This window comes from Agelaius phoeniceus, chromosome 26, assembly GCF_051311805.1.
Source record: "Agelaius phoeniceus isolate bAgePho1 chromosome 26, bAgePho1.hap1, whole genome shotgun sequence".
Lineage (NCBI taxonomy): Eukaryota > Metazoa > Chordata > Aves > Passeriformes > Icteridae > Agelaius > Agelaius phoeniceus.
Window position 1 is genome coordinate 2,689,125 of NC_135290.1, and position 19,813 is coordinate 2,708,937.

Consider the following 19,813-nt stretch of genomic DNA (forward strand, 5'->3'; position numbering starts at 1 on the left):
GTGACCAGGACGAGGTGAGTGGGATGAGTTTGTTTCGGGTGACTGTCACCCCGTGCACTAGATCCCAACAGAGATCTCCCTAATTCAGAGCCACCCAACAGAAATTACATGTTTTGTGGTAATAAACAAATGGTCACAAACACTTAGAGGAAGGGTTAAGCTTCCTGTCACTGCCAAGCATCTCCTTTTGGCAAATTAAGGCTTGCAACCACACATGGAAAGCGGGTACTCCCTTCCACGGTGACACCCACTGTCTCAGGTATAAATGCAGAGGAGGCTGGCTGGAACTTGGAGCTATGATTCCAGAACAACTGTAGGACCAGCTTTGACTTTTCACCTGAGTTTTTTGCTGCTGCCACAATGAGCTGTGGCTCCAAGCAGCCCCTGAAGAGCTGCCTGCGGGGGAGCAGCGGTGGAGGGGGCGGAGGGGGCGGCTGCCATCCCTCGGCCTCCTCGAGGACAGTCACCTCCAGCACCAGTGGTGGTGGCAGGTTTTCTGGTGGAGGAAGCTCCAGGAGCAGCTGTGGTGGAGGAAGTGGCTATGGCAGGCGCAGTAGCTATGCAGGAGGAATGAGCAGCAGCAGCTGTGCAGGGAGACTGGGGGGTGCCTGCTATGGAGGGGGAATGGGCCACAGCAGCATGGGAACGGGCTTCAGGGCTGGGAGTGGCTTTGGGGGCTTTGCTGGAGGTGGGGCTGCTTTCAGTGGGGGCAGCTTTGGCAGTGGTGGCTTTCAGGGAGGGAATGTGGGAATTCTCTCCTACGATGAGAAGCTGACCATGCAGAGCCTTAATGAACGCCTGGCTTCCTACATGGAGACAGTCAGGAATCTGGAAAAGGAAAATGCTCACCTTGAACAGTTAATCAGGGAGTGGTACCAGAAGCAAGGTCCTATTGGCCCAAAGGACTACAGCCACTATTATGAAAAAATTGAAGAACTTCAAAAGCAGGTAGGATGTTCTTTGCCAGAGAAGTTGAAGCACTGACAGACTGAGAGATTCACAGGAAATGTTTTCCTAACATTTTGTGTCTCTTCTAGATTGTGGCTGCAGCTGTGGAAACCCACAAGGTGCTTTTGGACCTGGATAACACAAAGATGACTGCAGAAGACTTTAGAATAAAGTAAATATATATTGCTCTTTTACAGGCATTGACTTCCTTCCTCCTGCTTTCCTGAACTTAGTTTCATAGATTCATTCCATAAACAAATATCAATCCACAGGGACTTGGCTTTCTCCTGCTTCCATGGCAGCACAACTGAAATAATTTGTGAAACTTCAAAATTTTCAGTATTCCTAGAGTGGTCTTTGCCTATGGCTGCAGAGCCAAAGGTTAAAAAAAGTTTTATTTTTAAGAAAATAAAAATTGGGATATTCTGTCACTGAAAGTCAGGTTAAACAGTTAGATGGAATCTGCAAAAAGTTGCAGTAAGAAGAGAGGATGAAAGAGACCACAGAATACATTTTAATACTAAAGTTTGATATTAATATTAAACTTTGTATTTATTTAGTATAAAGAATAACAACTTCATGTTATTAAGTAGTATTATAAATTAAATGTTAAGTATTGGCTGATGATCTCCTAATTCTGATGGCTGAGAGATGCTGCAAGCTCCAAAGTAGACACAAAAGCAGCCACTGACTCTGGAATAGGTGAATTTTCCATAAACAATGTCAGTTAGGGGGAGGGCTGAGGGGCCAGGAGCAGGGCTGACCTCTGTGCCTGCCCCTGGCACAGGTACGAGATGGAGAGCGGGCTCCGGCAGAACGTGGAGGGCGACCTCAACAGCCTGAGGCCCCTGCTGGACAACCTGACCCTGGCCAAGTCCGACCTGGAAATGCAGTTTGAGTCTCTGAAGGAGGAGATCATCGACCTCAAGAAGAACCACGAGGAGGTAAGAGCCTGCTCCTTGAAATGCACGCTGGAGATGTGGGAAGCTGACATCCAACAGTGACCAAGGGGCACAGCCAGGCTGCTCCAGGGTGCCCCTGAGCTCAGCCCCCTCAACAAGCAAGGACTGGAAAGTCAAGGCTAAATAACTGCAACACAAACCCTGAAAATATATATATAAAATATATGCATATACATATATAATACATACATATATATATATACATACATATATATACATATATATACATATATATACATATATATACATATATATACACATATATATATATCTATATATATATCTATATATCTATCTATCTATATATATATATATGGGAGTTCCTGCTCCCAGGCACCCACAGCTAGTGGGGGGACAAAAGATTCCAAACATATTGTACCCTCACTACAGAGTGAACAATTATGAATTGTTAGGTAGGAATTACTGTCATATATATATATATATATATATATATATATATATATATATATATATATATATATATATATGTATATGTGTGTTGGTGAAAGGCTCCATTTGTGTTCATTGTCCTTGGGCCTGGGTTTTCTCTGCAGGAAATGAAACTGCTGCAATCCCAGTCCAATGGGGATGTGAATGTGCAGATAAACACTGCTCCAGGAGAGGATCTGCTGAAAAAACTGAATGAGATGAGGCAAGAATATGAAGCTATAATTCAGAAAAACCGTGCAGAGGTTGAGAAGTGGTATGAAAGCAAGGTAAATGGTGACAGCTTTTGTAAGAACTTCTTGTAAAGGAATGACACAACATCCATTGGTTTTACAAAATAACAGTAGAGTCCCTTTGGTCAAAATGAAGTAAATCACAAGTGGGCTTGAATTGCTCTGACAGAGCCACACAAGCAAGTTTAACACCCCATTCTACCAGTGGCCCTTCTGCAAATTGTTGTGTTCCAGATGGTCCCATGATAAACTGCCATGTTGGCATTGTAAGTAAAACTCAGAAGCTGCAATTCCCTACATTCATTTTTCAGATGGAAGAAGTGAGTCAACAAGTCCACTCAAGTAGCCAGGAAATAGAATCAAGCAACCAACAGATCTCTGTGCTGAGACGTGAATTTCAGAGCCTGGAAATTGAGCTGCAGTCGCAGATCAGTCAGGTAGGTAACAACTGCTCCTCATCCCCTGGTAAGCAAAGAACTCAGGAGCTGCTGGAATGCCAGGATGTCAGCTGTGACAGCCAGTGAGCATCCTTGCCACATCTGACATTGTAGCCACATTTCTCTTCACAGAGAAAAGCAAGGCACAATTCTCCCCAAGAATATTTCTGGGTTTCATATTCTCTGAACATCAGAGAAAGGAAAAACAATTCTTATCATTTGCTGTGCCTGTGTTTGTGCAAAAATAGCATGCCATATGGAGATTGTTTACCCACAGTGATGGTGTTTTGTTTCCTTGGCCTGTCAGGGCCAGGTGTGTGTGTGTGTGAGGACTGTCACTGACAGCCATGAGTTTTCTCTGCTTGGCAGATTCAGCTTAGATGTAATGTAATATAACGGATAATAATATACTAAATATTCTATTATAAAATATAATAGACATATCCTATTATATTATTATATCTATTATATTATTCTATGATATATTATAAAATATAGTGTAGAGTAATATAATAAATATAATAAATACAATAATTAATGAGCCTTCTGATAAGATGGAGTCAGATGCATCATTTCTCTCCCCTCACTGGGCTTGTCTGCAAATTCTATATGACACCATGTGGGACTTTTCTCACGTTGGGCATGAGAATGATCTAATCCTGCCCCATTGCCATAAGCCCTGCATTTTGTTTTCCCTTTGCAGATAGACTCTCTGCAGTCCAACCTGGATGACACAGAACGTCGTTACAACATGCAGCTGCAGCAGATCCAGGGCATGATCGGGCCCCTGGAGGAGGAGCTGGCCAGCATCCGCTGTGAGATGGAGAGCCAGAACGAGGAGTACAAGATGCTCCTGGGCATCAAGACCCGCCTGGAGCAGGAGATCCAGCAGTACAGGGCACTGCTGCAGGAGGGGCAGCAGGGCATTAGGTACAGACATCAATTAATTAACTTTCTATCAAAGCCATCAGGGAAAGAGTAATGTTTGTAGTAGGAACTGGTGCAAGGGATTAATCATCAACATATGTACTTCAAGCACAAGAATTCACATGGAATCTAAATCTTAGCTGGCAGCATGCAAAGCTGTACTTGTACAAAAGTGTTTAGAATTGTAATTTGCCATTTCTTCCCCTAAGTACCATCAGGAAGTGATGGCACATCAGGAGATGCCATTATTTGGGAAAATGAAAGGTAAGAAAGAAATAACACACCCCTTCCTCCTTACAGCACTTCACAGGGAGGAGCTGGTGGTGGATCTTCAGGAGGAGGAGGAGGTCATGGAGGAAGCAGTGGATCTTCAGGAGGAGGAGGAGGTCATGGAGGAAGCAGTGGATCTTCAGGAGGAGGAGGTCATGGAGGAAGTAGTGGAGGAAGAAGCTGTTGGTCCTCAGGTGGAAGAAGCAGTGGAGGAAAAACCGGAGGATCCTATGGAAGATCTTCCTCTTCTGAAAGCGGAGGAGGAGGGAGTGGAGGAGGAAGTTCAGGAGGTGGAACCTGTGGTAAAACTTCAGGTGGAGGAGGTGGCAGTGGAGGAGGAGGAGGGGGTAAATCCTGCCTCTCCCGCTCTTCATCTTCCCAGTCCCAGCCTGGCGACTCTTGTGAAAGCCCAGGTAAAAATGGAATTTAAAAACACATCCTGCAATCCACAATTCTCTCTGAATAGCAGGAAAGGATAGAACAACTTCCTTCCTGGAAATATTTTTGATATTTTTTCCCCAGTCTTGTTTTAAGGCCATTCTGACATTTGTTCTTAGACAGTGACAAATCAACATGAGCAGCACAAAGGATGGCATGAAGAGTTGTGTCAGAGGATGGGTGAAAAGAGGAAATGGAGGGGGAAAAGGGAAAATGGTGCCAAATCCAAAGTATGCAAGGAACTAGGAAAGTAAGAAGTTAGAAATGTGACTGGCATTAAGCAGAGGTTGTTTAAAGCAGGGTAGAATAATTGGAATACTCCAGACATTTCAAATATAAGGGACATTGGCTGCAAAATACTGAAGCAGCAAAAGATGGAGAATGACCAAAGGGTCTGATCCATATCTGACTTCCTGGCTCTGGTTCCAGGAAGTGTTGAAAACATGAAGCTCTGCCTGGAAGGAAATAAAACATTGGAGAGAGGAGCAACCATGGAGGAAGTGTCTGAAGCCATAAAACAGATGAGACGGGGTAAGGGTCCAGGTCCAGGCAGCACCTCAGACAAAAGCCTGAAAGTGGTGAAAATGAGCAGAAAGATGTAATTTTTAGAAAGATTCAATTCCACTTTTGATTTTCTATGAAAAGATGGAAAATGGTCCTGTTTGAGGTTTGCATTTACTCCTTATAATGACCAGGTTCAGTCAGGCTCTGTGCCAGACACAGTTTCCATTGCAGACTGACAGTCAGTCATGACATGAGAGCTGGCTCTCACCCAAAGGGCCTGAAGCCATCAGTGCAAACAGCAGGAACACTGCACAGACACTTCTGATGCTGAAAACAAGGCAGTGATTTCAGGAGGATTTTGTGTCATGAGGAAGATTATTTGGTAAAATTTGGTGTAGATGAGCTGTAGTTTTAAAAAAATTCCTACACAGGCTTTGCAAACTCCTCCACAAAAATTTATTTCTCTTATCAAACATCCCCTCTGCCCTGCAACACTCCAACATATATTAATGCTTGGTAGGCAAGATTAAAGGATATTATGTGCCATCTCTCTTTAATTTCTACAAATCTACTGTAAATATCCATACACACACACAAATGCAGGTTCTAAGTTCACCTGTATTTGGTTTGTAGTGCTGCAGCCACACTAAATTAAAGTGATTTGCACTGCCATGGCTCAGAACAGAAGCAGATCCAGGTAGTTAATTGCTAAATCTGCACACACACTGTACAAACTCAGGTCTGGCACTATCTGGACCTTTCCAGAAGGCTGGGAGCAACCCTGGTGCACTGAGAACTGCAAGGGTGATACTTAAAAATTAACATAAGGTTAAAAATGCTGAATTCTTTAAAAAAAAATTCTTGCTTCCCTCCATCTTTCAACAGGGAGTTTTAGAAAGGTTGAGGAGTGATGAGCAAGACCAGCATCTTCCACTGCACAAGCTCCCAGTGAGGCCTTTGGACCAAGCAAGACTCTACTGAGCAAGGCTGAACGTCCCCTGCCCTGAGCAGGAGTGAACACTTGTCCAACTCACTCCACTCTGCTCACTCCAGGGGCTCTTCAGAGCTCTCTGCATGTCCTGTCTGCTTCTTCCATCTGTGTTTCTGCTCCAAATCACTGTTACCTGAGGTAATCTCTACTGTGATTGGTGCTCCTGTGGAATAAATACCAATAAATCTTTGCTTCTCTCTGATGCAACCAGAAATCTGTGTCTAGTTCAAGTTTCTTTAGCAGAGATTTTTGTCTGAATCAGTTATAAAGATCAAGATCTACCTGTGGAATACCTGTGGAATCAGATTATCCATAAGACCCAAAGTTTTCAGTGACATATTCACCACTTCAGACTCACTGGGCAAAACTTTGCAGTCTGCACTGCCAGGAACAATGCTCTGTTGAGGGAAAACTCAGTCAAAACCCTTCTGCTGTTGACTTCTATCAGGGACAAGAGGGTGGGTTTAAGGAACTGATTATTCCCTATAAACCTCTTGAAAATATGAGCTCTGTTGGGAATTTCACTTGAAAATAACCCAGAGGGTTATTAGTATACGATGGATATTTGTATATTATGTTGTATTTTACACAACACCTGCTCACAGATACATCCTTTCTCCTGCACACCTCTCCCCTCACCTGCTTAAGCCCAAACAGAACCATCACTCTATGTGTCTTTCTCTCTCCATTTTACAACCATGAGGTTTGTTTTTTCCCTCTGAGGAAGGCATCGCTCATGGGAGAATGTTGGGAAACCCAGACTGAGTGGGAGACCGTGGGAACAGGAATCCCAAACTCCTGAGTTCCAGGCACATCTGTGCCAGTGATTCACAGCGTTGCCTTATGCTGGGCTCTCAGCCATGAATTACTATTGGAAAACAAAAAAAAAAAATCGAATTTTTTTTTCCTGACCAGTGTCCCTCTGGGGGCTGGAGGAACCCTGCATGAAGGACTCCTGCACACACAAGCATGTGCTGATGCACCTGGCCTGACACCACAGTGATGGTGGGGATTGTTTGTCAGGATACCCCCAACTCCCAGCTGTTGCAAAATCGCCTTCTTCATTTTTAACTCCTTGCAGCATCACATCACACTTGTCTCTGTTTTGCTACCTGTCCCCTGAGCCTACTTTGTCCAATTGCTCTGCTTGTTTTCCACCTCTGGCAGGTGGTGACAGCTGCTTCTCAGACCTGTCTGTTCAGGGTACTCAATTTACAACCCAAATTAAGGAATATTCCCAATCCTGGAGCCCTGCTTCTCATACCTCCCCTAGGAGCCTGCCAAGTTAACCTCAAAAATGTTGCTGCTCAGGGCCTGCTTCCTGGCTGTCCCATGGTGATTTACAGATCTCTGGCTTCACAGTGACACCCAGGAGGCTGTTGGGGTGCTTGGATATGATTTACTCAGAGGAGCAGCCTGTCCATGCTGGACTTCACTGCTCTCTGCCACTGTGGTACCACTGACACCTCTTGCTCCTGTCTTTCTTTCCAAAAACAGAACTTACTTGCAGTATTTTACTGCTGGTTATCAGGCATCTCTGCATTTACCCCTGCAGAAGAAATTCTCCTGAACTGACCCCTGGGGGAGCAAAGCAGAAACTGGGATTTGGAGCGTGGGAAGGGCAGTGAGGCAGCTCAGGGGCTGAGAGCCCAGTGCTGAGCACAGACACGCACCAGGGTGCAGCATGTTGCAATACTCAGTGCACTTCTGCTGCTGATTTAAATGCCTACTTTGATATGTTATAATCAGTAACAATTTCTGAGCCATAAGGATAAATAATATAGTACTACTACTACTTTTGCTACTCAGCATTGATTGTACTGTCTTTTCCTTATCTAAAATCTGTGGCTTTCTTAACAAGATGTTTCTATAATGTTTTTACATTTAATGAGTTTGCATCTTCTACAGTGTAAATCAGCTTCATAATATGGTTTATTGCATACTATGGTATGTGACAAAATAAATACAAACCACCAATAAACTGACAAAGCTCCCTACTTAATCATGGCTTTAGCACTAATTACAGACAAAAAAGGAGACTAAAATGAGATGGTTTCTTACCAGACCCCAGAAGAAAAAGCCAATTTTAAGATTCTTTCCTTTTTACATTTTGGATTACAAAATCTGCACCTGGGTTATCACTGGCACTTGCTTACTGAGAAAACAGGTTTACATAGAGGAACAGAGCTAGAAAACTCAAACCATTGCAAAGCAGGAGTAAAAAATACAAACATTGTAGTGTCAGGTGTCAAAGCTTAGGGCAGGCTCAAAGTGGGGCAGCAGCAATACTGAGGAGTGAGGAGAACTTTGCACTTTTTATTTGCATGGATCTCATTAGTCATTAATCAGCATAATAAGCTTTAATTTTATGAGCACAAAGTGTTGCAATTCGGATACTTATCTGGTGCTCCTATTAGTGCTCTGAGAAGATAATTGTGGTACGTGTTGGGACAAGACCTTCAGAGCAACCTCAGGCAAAAAGCAATGTGCACACACTCCTGTGTTTGGCTTCAGAGCTCCCAAGCAATCCATGTGTCCATTTGAAAGCACAGATGTCATTTCCAAATTGCCTGTGTGTATATTGTGCTGATGTCTCTTTTGTTGAGCATTCATTGTCAGCCCTGTTAGTTGCCAAATGCTCCCCAGGCCATCTTCATGGGCTGCAGAATGAGTACAGCATGTGCATCGTGGCACAGGGCTGTGGGGGAAGGCAGAGCCCACCTGGGCTGTCCCTGAGTGTGCAAATCCTCTGCAGAGCTCAGCCCAGCAGGACCTTCCTCCCTTGCTATGCTGCAAGGACAGCAGATGCCATGGATGTCCTCCTTCCCCACCCAGCATGAGCAGAAAGTGCCACAGCAGGGCCACCCTCCATGTGCACTGAGCAGAGCCAGCCAGGTGTGGGTGCCCACAGCTCTGAGGGGCTCTGAGGCTGCACAGCCCAAATGGACTGAGGTACCTGAACCTCAGAGAGAGGCAGGAACCTCAGCAGGTGTTCTGACCATGCCCTCCAGCTGTTCTGTTTTGGTACCAGCAAAAGGAATTATTCCAGTCTAATTGCCTTCACCCTGTAGGGGACTGGGGAAACGACAGTGGGACCACGCTGATTGTGGCTCAGAAACTGCTAGAAACACTGAGAGCTGACAGGAGGGAATTAGCAGCCTGCAAAGTGTCCCCAGCTGTGGGGCACACACCCCCTGACCCACAGCTCTCACAGCTACATGGCAAAGCCCACATGTGCAATTTTAGGATCTGAGGAACAGCTGTTCTTCCCATCAGCCTCCTTGCATGGAGGGTCCAGGTTATCCTGCACAAAAGGATGTGCTGGGAGAGTGCTGGAAGTTTTAAACTTCCCAAACAAGCCCACTGCTGCCTTAGGGGTTCTTGTTTGCTTTGCTGGGTCTAAATTAAATTTCTTCAGGAATGACAATCTAGTGATTTCACTAGAACATTCTGAGCTGAAGCAGGAATGAGGAGTGAGCGCCGTCTCTGAGGTGAAAACAGACCCTCTCTTCTTATAAAAATTTCTGGTAAGAATGATGGGAAGAGGTCATTAAATAGATGAAAAGAAACTCTGGTAGTTGCCTGAGGCAGAAGAATGACATTGAATTAAGGGGAAATGTCTCCATTTTTCAGCACACAGGTATAAAAGGGAGAACACATTTTCTCCAGGTCTGTTTGGAACGCAGCAGCTCCAGCCTGGGCTGGAGGGTCCCAGCTCTGCAGCATGGGCTGCTCCCAGGGTTTGTCATCACTCTGGTGACTGGAAGTCACTTTGATATGGATCACAGAGACCTGACTAAAAGGAGAACAATAACAGAGTGAGAGTGAAGGAATATGGCTGGGCTGAGCCTGAGCAGAGGCTGCACACTGGGAACGTTCCACTGTGCATCACACAGGGGAAAGAGATGAGAGATGGTCCTAAACCTGATGGTTCAATTTTGGATAATTCCATAAATTTACATCATCCATATAACATATTAGTGAAAAGCATCAGAGAACAAAAATCTTTAAAGGCTCTTCTAATGAGCTCAGAAATGAAAAATTCATTCTGTCCACAGAACAGATCTTCTTTGCTTTACAAGTATTTGCACAGTCAAATAATTAATAACAAAAAAAAAAAAAAACAAACAAACAAACAAAAAAAAAACAGCCAGGAGGGAATTCAGTGTGTGCAACTTTACAGGAGGATGAAGTATTCATAGTTCACCTGTATTTTTCAGGCACTTCAGTGTCCTGCTCCAGAGAGACACACAGTGACTGTGACAGAAACCAAACATGCCAAGGACAGTTCTCAGCTCCAGGAATACACAGGAATATAGCCCAGCCTCATGGCCAGCAGGGTTCCTGTAAACCAAGGTGTTCCCCACCAAGGTGGAACTACAAACAAAAATGAAATAGCAGCAATGCTAAAGACAAAACAGGAACATCCTATATTCTAAGTTACCTTAGATCTATACTCAAAATCTGTGATTTATATACAAAGAGTGGTAACGACACAAAGCTAAAATGAAATCTCAAGGTGAGTGGAAGTTGTCCACCCTTAGTGGTTTGAATATTTCTTTCCTTTCATTGTTGTTATTTTTTAAAGTATTTTCCAAGCCTGAAACAAAACTTGCCCTTATCAGAAGAAATCATCTGTATGTACAAATCCCTGCTGTGAATAGTTACATATGGAAAAAGATACCAATAAATAAAATAGGAAATAATGTGGGTTGTCAGAAGATAAATAAACAGATTAAGATATAATTTTGGCAATTTTTTTACTCCTTCTTTAAACATTATGGGGAATTTGGCATTTGCTATCACTAACAAACCCACAGATCTTCTATCTTGGCTGTGAAAAGCATGTCTAAGGAATATCCCTGGAATCACTGATGGGAATTTGACCATGATAATCAATTTTACTCACCACAGCAGAGTTTGTGACAAAGGGTCCCACTGAGCAAAGCAGCATTACCCAGACCCAGAGGCAAAAGAGCACAAAAAAAGAAAAACCATTTTGCCTGTAGCAAACTCCCTCTTTCTGCACCAATAACAGACTGTGCTAAAGCCCAGAAACTGTTTATGCTGCTGAGGTGTCACTACCAGCCTACAACTGAGAATCAGGAGAAATTATTCTATCACCAATGTGCTCGGAATCTTTCATCATCCTTCAGCCATTGAGAGATCAAATAGCAAGATAAAATCAGGAGGTTTTGAAAGCAATTGCATAAGCAGCAATAGAGCAATGCTGGCACAGAGATGGCAGGACAAAGGATGTGGTCAGGAAATGTTAAACAATCCTGAATTTACAATCAACATCCCACCAAGGCAGCCTTTGCTGGACTGTGCTGCATCGTGATCTCCAAGAGGTCTTGCCTGGGAGAAGGAGAGCAGAGCACAAATGGCAGTTCCTTGGGAGAGCCCTCTGCTCCTGAGGTTTAGGGAGATTGTTACATCTCATAACTCCCTAGGGTCATTAAAGGCTCCATGACCCCACAGAGAGGAGGGCAGGCGATGAAGACCTTTCAGACAGAACAGAACTGTCACTGGGAAACTGTGCACGTTCTCCTGGGCAAAATGGGGACAGTTTGGGTCCATCTGTGGCAAGACACAAATGCTAGTGTTGTGCTGTTATTTGCACATCTGCCTGCAGACACTCAGCTTTGGCATCCAACCTACCTAGTGAGGATGGAAATCCTTCCATCCAGGGTCAGCTTCTGGGCAACAATGAAGTGTGGGGTTGTTTCTTTTATGTCTCAACAGTCTGATTTCTACTGGTTTGTGTAAAAAGTCTTTCAGCTTTTCTCTCAGGATGCTATTTTAATCTCAAGGATCTTTGCTTTAAGAACAGTAGATATAATTACTTTATCACCTACAATATATGACACATTAACAATAGAGTGAGCTGCTTTATATTAAATGATAAAAAGTCTTCCCACACACTAGTTTTTAAATCATTGTCTGAAATAAAACAGCTTCTAATTGGGATACAATTGACTTTATAATACAATTAACACCTCCTTGATCTTCATTCATTTTAGATCAACAGTGCTTTGATGAAAAGAGTTCAGTATTATTTTTCTTTTTGAATTCCAGGACTTGGCTGGTTGTGAGCTGCCCTAGCGCTTTCTTCACAAAGAAGGGATTTTGATTTTTAAACAAGAATCCCTGTGCATTGTTTGAAATAGCCTGTTCATATTAAATAAGATGTTCTCTAAGTGCTGGCAGGGATACACAAGTACAATCGTCACAGACAAGTCACACAATCCTATTAATAAAACTCTTGCACTACCACGTATGGTGAGAAATGGAACATCAGCTGTGTAGAAAATCTGAAATGCACAAAGTTGGAAAGAACAAAAGAGAACAAACAACAATCTTTAGCAATAGCAGCTACAGAACCTTAGCAGTGGAAGTACCTATTCCAGAAACCACTAAATGAAAAGAATGTCACCCAAAAGAAGTGAGATGTTCAACCTTAACCAAGCCTCAGAAGCCCAGCTGTGGGCTGGATCGCCTGAGATAGCTGCACAAAAATACTGTTCAGCAAATTATTCTTGGCACAAACAAGAAGTTTGGTAAATGCCCTGGGAGAAGGAAACACCCTGATGGTGACACCCAGTGTCAAATGTATAAATACAGAGAGCTGGGGATGAACATTTGCAGTCCTGAAGCTTATCAGGTTCTGCGGCTAAATTTGGGGTTGCGGTTTTACTCTTGCCTGCTGTCACCATGAGCTGTGGCACCAAATCTTCGAGCAGTACCATCAGAATTAGCAGTGGAGGAGGAGGAGGAGGTGGTGGTGGTGGAAGATGCAGTGGTGGAGGTGGTGGAGGGGGTAGGTCTGGTGGATACTCCTCGATGTCCTCAAGAAAATACACCTCCTCTGGAGGCAGTGGGGGCTTTTCTGGGAGAAGCTTTGGTGGAGGAGGCTCCAGGAGCAGCTATGGGGGGGGCTTTAGCAGTGGCAGCTGTGGCAGGATCAGCCGCAGCAGCTATGGGGGGAGAATGAGTGGTGGTAGTTATGGAGGAGGAATGAGCTGTGGAAGCATGGGAGGAGGACTTGGATCAGGAGGGGGTGGTTTTGGGGGAATGGGAGGTGGTTATGGAGGTGGTGGATACAGTGGAGGTGGATTCAGTGGCTTTGGGGGTAGTGGTGGCTTTGGTGGTGGTGGCAGCTATGGAGGAGGCAGTTTTGGTGGCATGGGCTTTGGGGAGGATTCTGGCTTGCTCTCCACAAATGAGAAGCTGACCATGCAGAACCTCAACGATCGCCTGGCGTCCTACATGGATAAAGTGCGACGCTTGGAGGAGGAAAACTCCCAACTTGAGCAGCTGATCAGGGAGTGGTACAAAAGCCAAGCTCCCTCTCAGAGCAAGGATTACAGCCAATATTACAGGACAATTGAAGAGCTGCAAAACCAGGTAGGATGTACTTTGATTAACTTAGAACAGGTTCTTATTGGAACAGCGCTTTCCTCGTGCAGCACAAGGCCCCCGTTGGGGGTGATATTCCCCTTCCTGGGCTTTAGTCAGGAAGCAGAGTGGTGTGGGGACCAGCTGCTGTCTGTGTGTTCCACCACACGTGTATTTGGTGCAGGGAGCATTGCTGGGTGCAGTGGCAGATCAGCACCAGTGCCCCATCACATGTCCTGTGCCATGCTCCCTTCAGTGCTGGGCTGCTGCTCGCTCGTTCTTCACTCTTAACAGCAGACTTCAGCCTTGCTTGTGTCGTGCTATTATTGCCATATTAACTGGATGTTTTTATGAATATACAGGAGAGCCAGCATATGCAGTTAGTCTCATTCCAGCCCTCAGCCATTTAACAGTCATGTATCTCTTGTGTGAACATGGCTGTTCTCAAAAGTAATGGAAATTCTGCTTTCTCGCTGTTTTTTGTTGGTTGGGTTGGGGGTTTTTGTTTGGTTGGTTTTGCTTTATTAAATATGAGGAGTTTATTTAGTTATTCTTTCCAACAAGGTATTTTTAATGGATATTTACCAGTAAAGGCACTTTTTTAATCTGGAAGCAATAAACTCATCTCTCTCAATAGCTCCTGCAGCTCTAGTCAGGCTTGAAGGCTTGACATTGCCATAAATCCCTTCTGCAAGGTGTTTGTGTACAGGTGTTTCTTGTCTCTGACATCAGACTGAAAAGACAACTGACTGAATAACACCTGCCCTCTCCATTTCAGATTGTTGGTGCCAATGTGGACCTTAACAGGATGCTTCTTGACATGGACAACACCAGAATGACTGTGGATGACTTCAGACTGAAGTGAGTCACTCCCTTTCTGGTTCCATCCACTTTGCCTCCCTTTATCCCCATGAGTTTGCATTGTCAATTAATCTTTGTAGAAGCTGGAGACTTTTGGCTACAATCACAGGATAGAGAATTGTTGGGAAAAGCATTCTGAGAAGGATTGCTTTGGGTTTTCCTTATTATTCTTCTCCAGACAAGTTCTTGAAGGGACACATTTAAGGGACTCCATTCTAAGTTTCTCCATCCTTGCATGTAGATTTATAAGCACAATCCTCATGGTATAAATCTCACAGAGAGAAACTGGACTGAAATCAAACACAGCTATTGGAGATGGAAAGGGAATGGGGTCCTTTCTTCTAGGAATTGACCAGAGATGTAAGATGGGAACTGTCCATAACTGAGATACCAAACAAAGAGGTCTGGCAGCACTTTTACTCTTTCTTTTCTGTCATTCAGGTATGAGACTGAATACACCCTCCACCAGAGTGTGGCAAGTGATATCAATGGATTACGCCCACTTTTGGATCAACTGACTCTGTCCAGATCTGACTTGGAGACACAGTTTGAGTCCCTGAAGGAGGAACTGATCTTCCTGAAGAAGAACCACGAAGAGGTAAGTTTCTTCACACTTCAATAATTAAAGGCAACTCAATGAATTTCCCCTTGTTTTTTCCACCAGCAGCAACCAGGTTTTGGCCACTGGTTTTGATCACCCAACTTGACACAAGCCAGCTTTGATGTTGAGGAGTGTGCAGAGAGCATAGCTGCCCACAGCTGGTGTCATGAGACACCAGGTCAACACATGAAACCAGGGGCATGAATGGCTTTCAGTACAAACTACAGTTTGCTTGCTGAACTCATGGAAGGGAAATTGGATAGACTATATGGAGGAGTCAAAAGAAAGCATTTTACTCTCTTCAATGAGATTTCCCACTGAGAAGAAAAGATTCCCACAAAGTGTACACTGCATAGAATTCCTTACAACCCTGTGGAGGCAGTGCCAGGGTCACCATGCATGCAGTGCCTGGCTGTGAGCACCGGAGCCTTGGGAATATAAGAATTGTTCCATGGCAAGGGCAGGCAAAGTCCTTTTGCTGAAGTCAGGAGCTGTATGAGGATCCATGTCCTTTTCCTTCCCTTTATTTGAACTGATGCCATCCCTCCTTACCTTCACCCTTTGAGAACCTCATGGGGTTTTTGTGATTTTTTTTCAGGAAATGAGAGGACTGCAAGGCCAGTCTGGTGGAGATGTCAATGTGGAGGTCAATGCTACTCCTGGCATTAACTTAATGGAAAAATTGAATGAAATGCGCTGCGAGTACGAGAGGCTCATTGAGAACAACAGGAAGGAGGTGGAGAGCTGGTATGAAACCAAGGTAAAGCACAGGCAGGCTTTGGTGATTAAATCCTTCACAAAGTACTGGACCTATTTACAGCTGGTAAAAGGCAACTTGTCATGTTATTTAAGGGACAATAACTTTCAATTACTTTAGGCAGTTTCTTACAACAGGTCAGTCCTGGAATATCAGTTATGTGGTAAAACAAGTAGAGCCTCTGTGTTCCAGCAGCCAGTGAATTACCAGGGTGTTGGCAGAGTGGCTTGTGGGAAATAAACAGTCGGCATGGAATCTTTATTATTGTTAATTGATTTCCTGATGTTTTTATGATAACCCCACAATGTTTTCTAATTATAAAAAATGCCTCAATTTCGGTTGTCAATTTTTCAGATGGAAGAAGTTAATCAGCAAGTCCACTCCAGTGGCCAGGAGATACAATCAAGCAACCAGCAGATCTCTGAGCTGAGGCGTGAATATCAGAGTCTGGAAATTGAGCTGCAATCACAGATCAGCATGGTAAGGAAAGGCATTTGCTTTACCTGTGACACAGTCTGTATGTGAGAAGAAGAGCTACAGCCAGCAAGTAATCCACCCAAGGAGAATGGGATATTGGATTACTTACCTTCAATGATACCCTTTTTTCTGAGGATTTGTGAAGATCTGTTTACCCACATAAATAAATTAAAACCACCACATTCCCATAAGCCCTGCATTTTGTTTTCCCTTTGCAGATAGACTCTCTGCAGTCCAACCTGGATGACACAGAACGTCGTTACAACATGCAGCTGCAGCAGATCCAGGGCATGATCGGGCCCCTGGAGGAGGAGCTGGCCAGCATCCGCTGTGAGATGGAGAGCCAGAACGAGGAGTACAAGATGCTCCTGGGCATCAAGACCCGCCTGGAGCAGGAGATCCAGCAGTACAGGGCACTCCTGGAGGAGGGACAGCAGGATCTTGTGTACGTACTGATAGAACACCCAACTGCTGGTCAGGAAATGTAACAGGGGACATCTGCAAAGCAGATTTTGTACTGAAATGAGGCTGATGCAGCTGTCTTGGCCAATGGCCTCCCAGGTGTGAGATAGTTCATTCTGTTCAGAATGTAACTCAAATGAAGAAAAATTAATGCAGAAATTGTAGGCAACCCCAACAAGGGAAGAGATGAGAATCTTGACTCCATGTTTCAGAAGGCTGATTTATTATTTTATGATATATATTATATTAAAAGAAAATGATATACTAAGACTATACTAAAAGAATAGAAGAAAGGGTTTCATCAGAAGGCTAGCAAGGAAAGGAATGGAATGGAATGACAATAAAATCTTGTGACTGACAAGAGAGTCCAAGACAGCTGGACTGTGATTGGCCATTAATTAAAAACAACCACATGAGACCAATCAAAGATGCACCTGTCGCATTCCATAGCAGCAGATAATTATTGTTTACATTTCATTTTTGAGGCCTCTCAGCTTCTCAGGAGAAAAAGATCCTAGCAAAAGGATTTTCTTAAAATATGTCCATGACATTAATTCTGAACTACCAGTTTGGGGCTGGACAAGGAAACTCATGTAAGAGAGCCTGGTTCTGTTTGTTAAGCAAATGTAAATATTCTGTAAAACTATAAAGGCAACATGTTGCCTTTATAGTTTTACAGAGTATTTACATTTGCTTAACAAACACATACACTGCCCATTGGTCATGAAAAAGAAACAAAACTCTCAATAGGTGAAAAGAAGCCACATCACTCTGTGAGCCAACTAAAGTCCATATCTTGTAACTTTCTCTCTTTCTTCACATTGTCATGAAGATGGCCTTGGTACCTTCCTTGAGAGACATATGGGGCTTTCCTTATCTTCAGGAAGCCTTCACTGGCTCACAAGAACAGCACAAAAATGTCTTTCCTACATGGTTCCAGAAAAGCCAGGAACTGAAAAGGCAGGAAAAGACTGTAAGCAAAACAAAAACCAACCCAAACCAACCAAAGTTTTCCAAACCTTTATAAAAATTTCTGAAAGTTCAAGCTACTTCAGCCTCACTTATGCAGTGTTCCAGCTTATTCTTGGAAATGGTGCCTGAAACAGCAGCTAAAGTTTCAGTCTCTTCATTCTGATTTTGAGCCATACATTGATATATGTGCTAAATATTGCAAGGAATCCCTAGGCAGAATGTGGGAAAAGCAAAAGCTCTTGCTTTTCAAGTTGAAGTTGACAGAGGGGATAATTTTTGGCACTGCCTCAGTTGTTTTGCTGTGCAGTGCTGGGCTCTAACCAGTAGCATGGCCCAGAGAGGTGCTGGCTCCTGGGCAGCAGATGTACTCAATGGCTTTTGGATGGCAAAGTGCTGTTGATTAATTCTTTTTTCCCTTCTTTTTCTCTCTTTGCAGAATCCCAGCAGGAGGCATGGGAGGAGGCATGGGAGGAGGCATGGGAGGTGGTAGAATTGGAGGTGGTGGCTATTCTGGAGGAGGAAGAGGAGGAGGTGGTGGCATGAGTGGTGGATATGGAGGTGGTGGCAGCGGAATGGGAGGAGGAATAGGAGGAGGAAGTTGTGGAGGAGGAAGTGGTGGAGGAGGAATGGGAGGAGGAAGTGGAGGAATGGGAGGAGGAAGTGGAGGAATGGGAGGTGGAAGCGGCGGTGGATGCATTGGAGGAGGAGGAGGAGGAAGAACCTCAGGAGGCATCAGCAGCTCCCACTCCTACTCCTCATCTTCCCAGTCCCAGGCCTGCAGGAGTGGCGGCGAAAGCCAAGGTGAGAACTCTGCTATGGGCATAGTGTTCTGTCAGTCACATCCTGACTAATTTATGCACTAATTTATACCAACATACTCTTCCAGAGGCAAACAGTACTGAGGGTAAACTAAAATTTCTGGGAAGTATTAGATTTATTGTTACTAACAATTCTTTCCTCTTTGTGTGCAAAACTCCACTTCCAGAGCACACAGTCCATTTCTATTGCACTTTGTAGGTGATATCAGCTGATCTTGTAGTTTAACCTCAGCTGTTTTTTTCCATCTGTCTCATTCTTTGCAGAATCGCATAAATCCTGTAGCCTTTGTGCCATGCTGGAGTTTTCCTTTTTGCTTTTGGAATGCTTATGGCCACTCCCACATAATCCTAATGTCTAGGGGATGCTGGTATCTTGGACATTCAGTGCCAGGACTGATGAAGTTCATACTTGTTTTGTCTCTAAACAGGATATGGAAGAAAGTCTTTTGACTAAGAATTTACATCAAGGATCCTCCAGCACAAGACCTTTCAAAAAGAAACTGGCCCAAATCCGCTGCATTCCCCACGCTCCCAAGGAAAGATGATGCTCTGAACAGTTCCTGGGAGGTGCAGATGCCACCTCTCCCCCTGCCCTGCATGCTCTGTGCTGCTTCTGCCCACAACGCTCTGCAGCTTTGGTCCTTGGCACTCAAACTGCTGCTTTACAGATCCAACCCGTTTGGTACTCAGGTTGCTCTGAATCAGGGAAATGTCTCTAATAAAATTTAATTTCTGTCTAATGCAACCAGAATCCTGTATGGGGTTTTTCTTTCCTTCTGCAGGTATAAACACTTAGAAAACACAAAGTCATGCCAAGACACACCTCCAGGTAGAGAGGCTGATTATACACTCCAGTAGTTGATAACAAAATTTAGAGTTAAAACACAATTTCTGAGCAGTAGGGGCAGATGAGAATCTTCTTGGGTTGCGCCTTTGTTTTCTAATAACGTGTCAGATATTCCTGGGAGCTGAGTTCTGAGACACAGCAGATGAATATCAACCCTAAAGGGGCTGCAGAACCTCAGTGCTCAATGACTCTAATGGTGCTGGTAGCACATGAGTGTCCACAAAGGAACACGAATGATTACAGAGATGTGGTTGTAAAATGAAACCAATGTTTCAATTCACAAAACCTTGATGGGTGCTCCTTGGTTTAACCTGGAAATGCACAGATAAGGGATCTTGTTTTGAAATGATAGGAAGTGAAAGGGAAATATAATTTTCAGGAACTTCACAAAGTTCATTTCCATAAAATGTTAATATTGACAGCAATTGCCTTTGACCTCTGAGAAATTTAGTACATGTAAAAG

At 44.0% G+C, this 19,813-nt stretch overlaps 2 protein-coding genes and 1 long non-coding RNA gene across 5 annotated transcripts in view; 2 read left to right on the forward strand and 1 right to left on the reverse strand.

Annotated features, from left to right (window-relative positions):
* LOC143695767 (uncharacterized) overlaps nt 1–19,813 on the reverse strand; it is a 151,668-nt gene that overhangs the window by 50,682 nt on the left and 81,173 nt on the right. The gene's annotated exons all lie outside the window — the stretch shown is intronic.
* On the forward strand, nt 361–6,077 carry LOC129130956 (keratin, type I cytoskeletal 19-like). Its single transcript, XM_077190785.1, has 10 exons — nt 361–948; nt 1,038–1,120; nt 1,736–1,892; nt 2,465–2,626; nt 2,902–3,027; nt 3,731–3,957; nt 4,255–4,301; nt 4,377–4,637; nt 5,092–5,193; nt 6,052–6,077. Exons 1-10 carry the CDS (start codon nt 361–363, stop codon nt 6,075–6,077), a joined length of 1,779 nt encoding a protein of 592 aa, XP_077046900.1.
* Nucleotides 12,872–19,119, forward strand: LOC129130955 (keratin, type I cytoskeletal 17-like). Its single transcript, XM_054649661.2, has 8 exons — nt 12,872–13,564; nt 14,334–14,416; nt 14,858–15,014; nt 15,616–15,777; nt 16,129–16,254; nt 16,470–16,696; nt 18,122–18,486; nt 18,932–19,119. The coding sequence occupies exons 1-8, from the start codon at nt 12,872–12,874 to the stop codon at nt 18,955–18,957; spliced, it is 1,839 nt and encodes a 612-aa protein (XP_054505636.1). The 3' UTR covers nt 18,958–19,119.

Bases quoted from the DNA above. Each gene is read 5' to 3' on its own strand.
- LOC129130956 (XM_077190785.1), top strand. From the start codon at position 361: ATGAGCTGTGGCTCCAAGCAGCCCCTGAAGAGCTGCCTGCGGGGGAGC. The intron at 1,893-2,464 runs GTAAGAGCCTGC...TTTTCTCTGCAG, and splicing joins TCAAGAAGAACCACGAGGAG to GAAATGAAACTGCTGCAATC. The intron at 3,028-3,730 runs GTAGGTAACAAC...TTCCCTTTGCAG, and splicing joins TGCAGTCGCAGATCAGTCAG to ATAGACTCTCTGCAGTCCAA.
- LOC129130955 (XM_054649661.2), top strand. From the start codon at position 12,872: ATGAGCTGTGGCACCAAATCTTCGAGCAGTACCATCAGAATTAGCAGT. The intron at 14,417-14,857 runs GTGAGTCACTCC...TCTGTCATTCAG, and splicing joins GTGGATGACTTCAGACTGAA to GTATGAGACTGAATACACCC. The intron at 16,255-16,469 runs GTAAGGAAAGGC...TTCCCTTTGCAG, and splicing joins TGCAATCACAGATCAGCATG to ATAGACTCTCTGCAGTCCAA.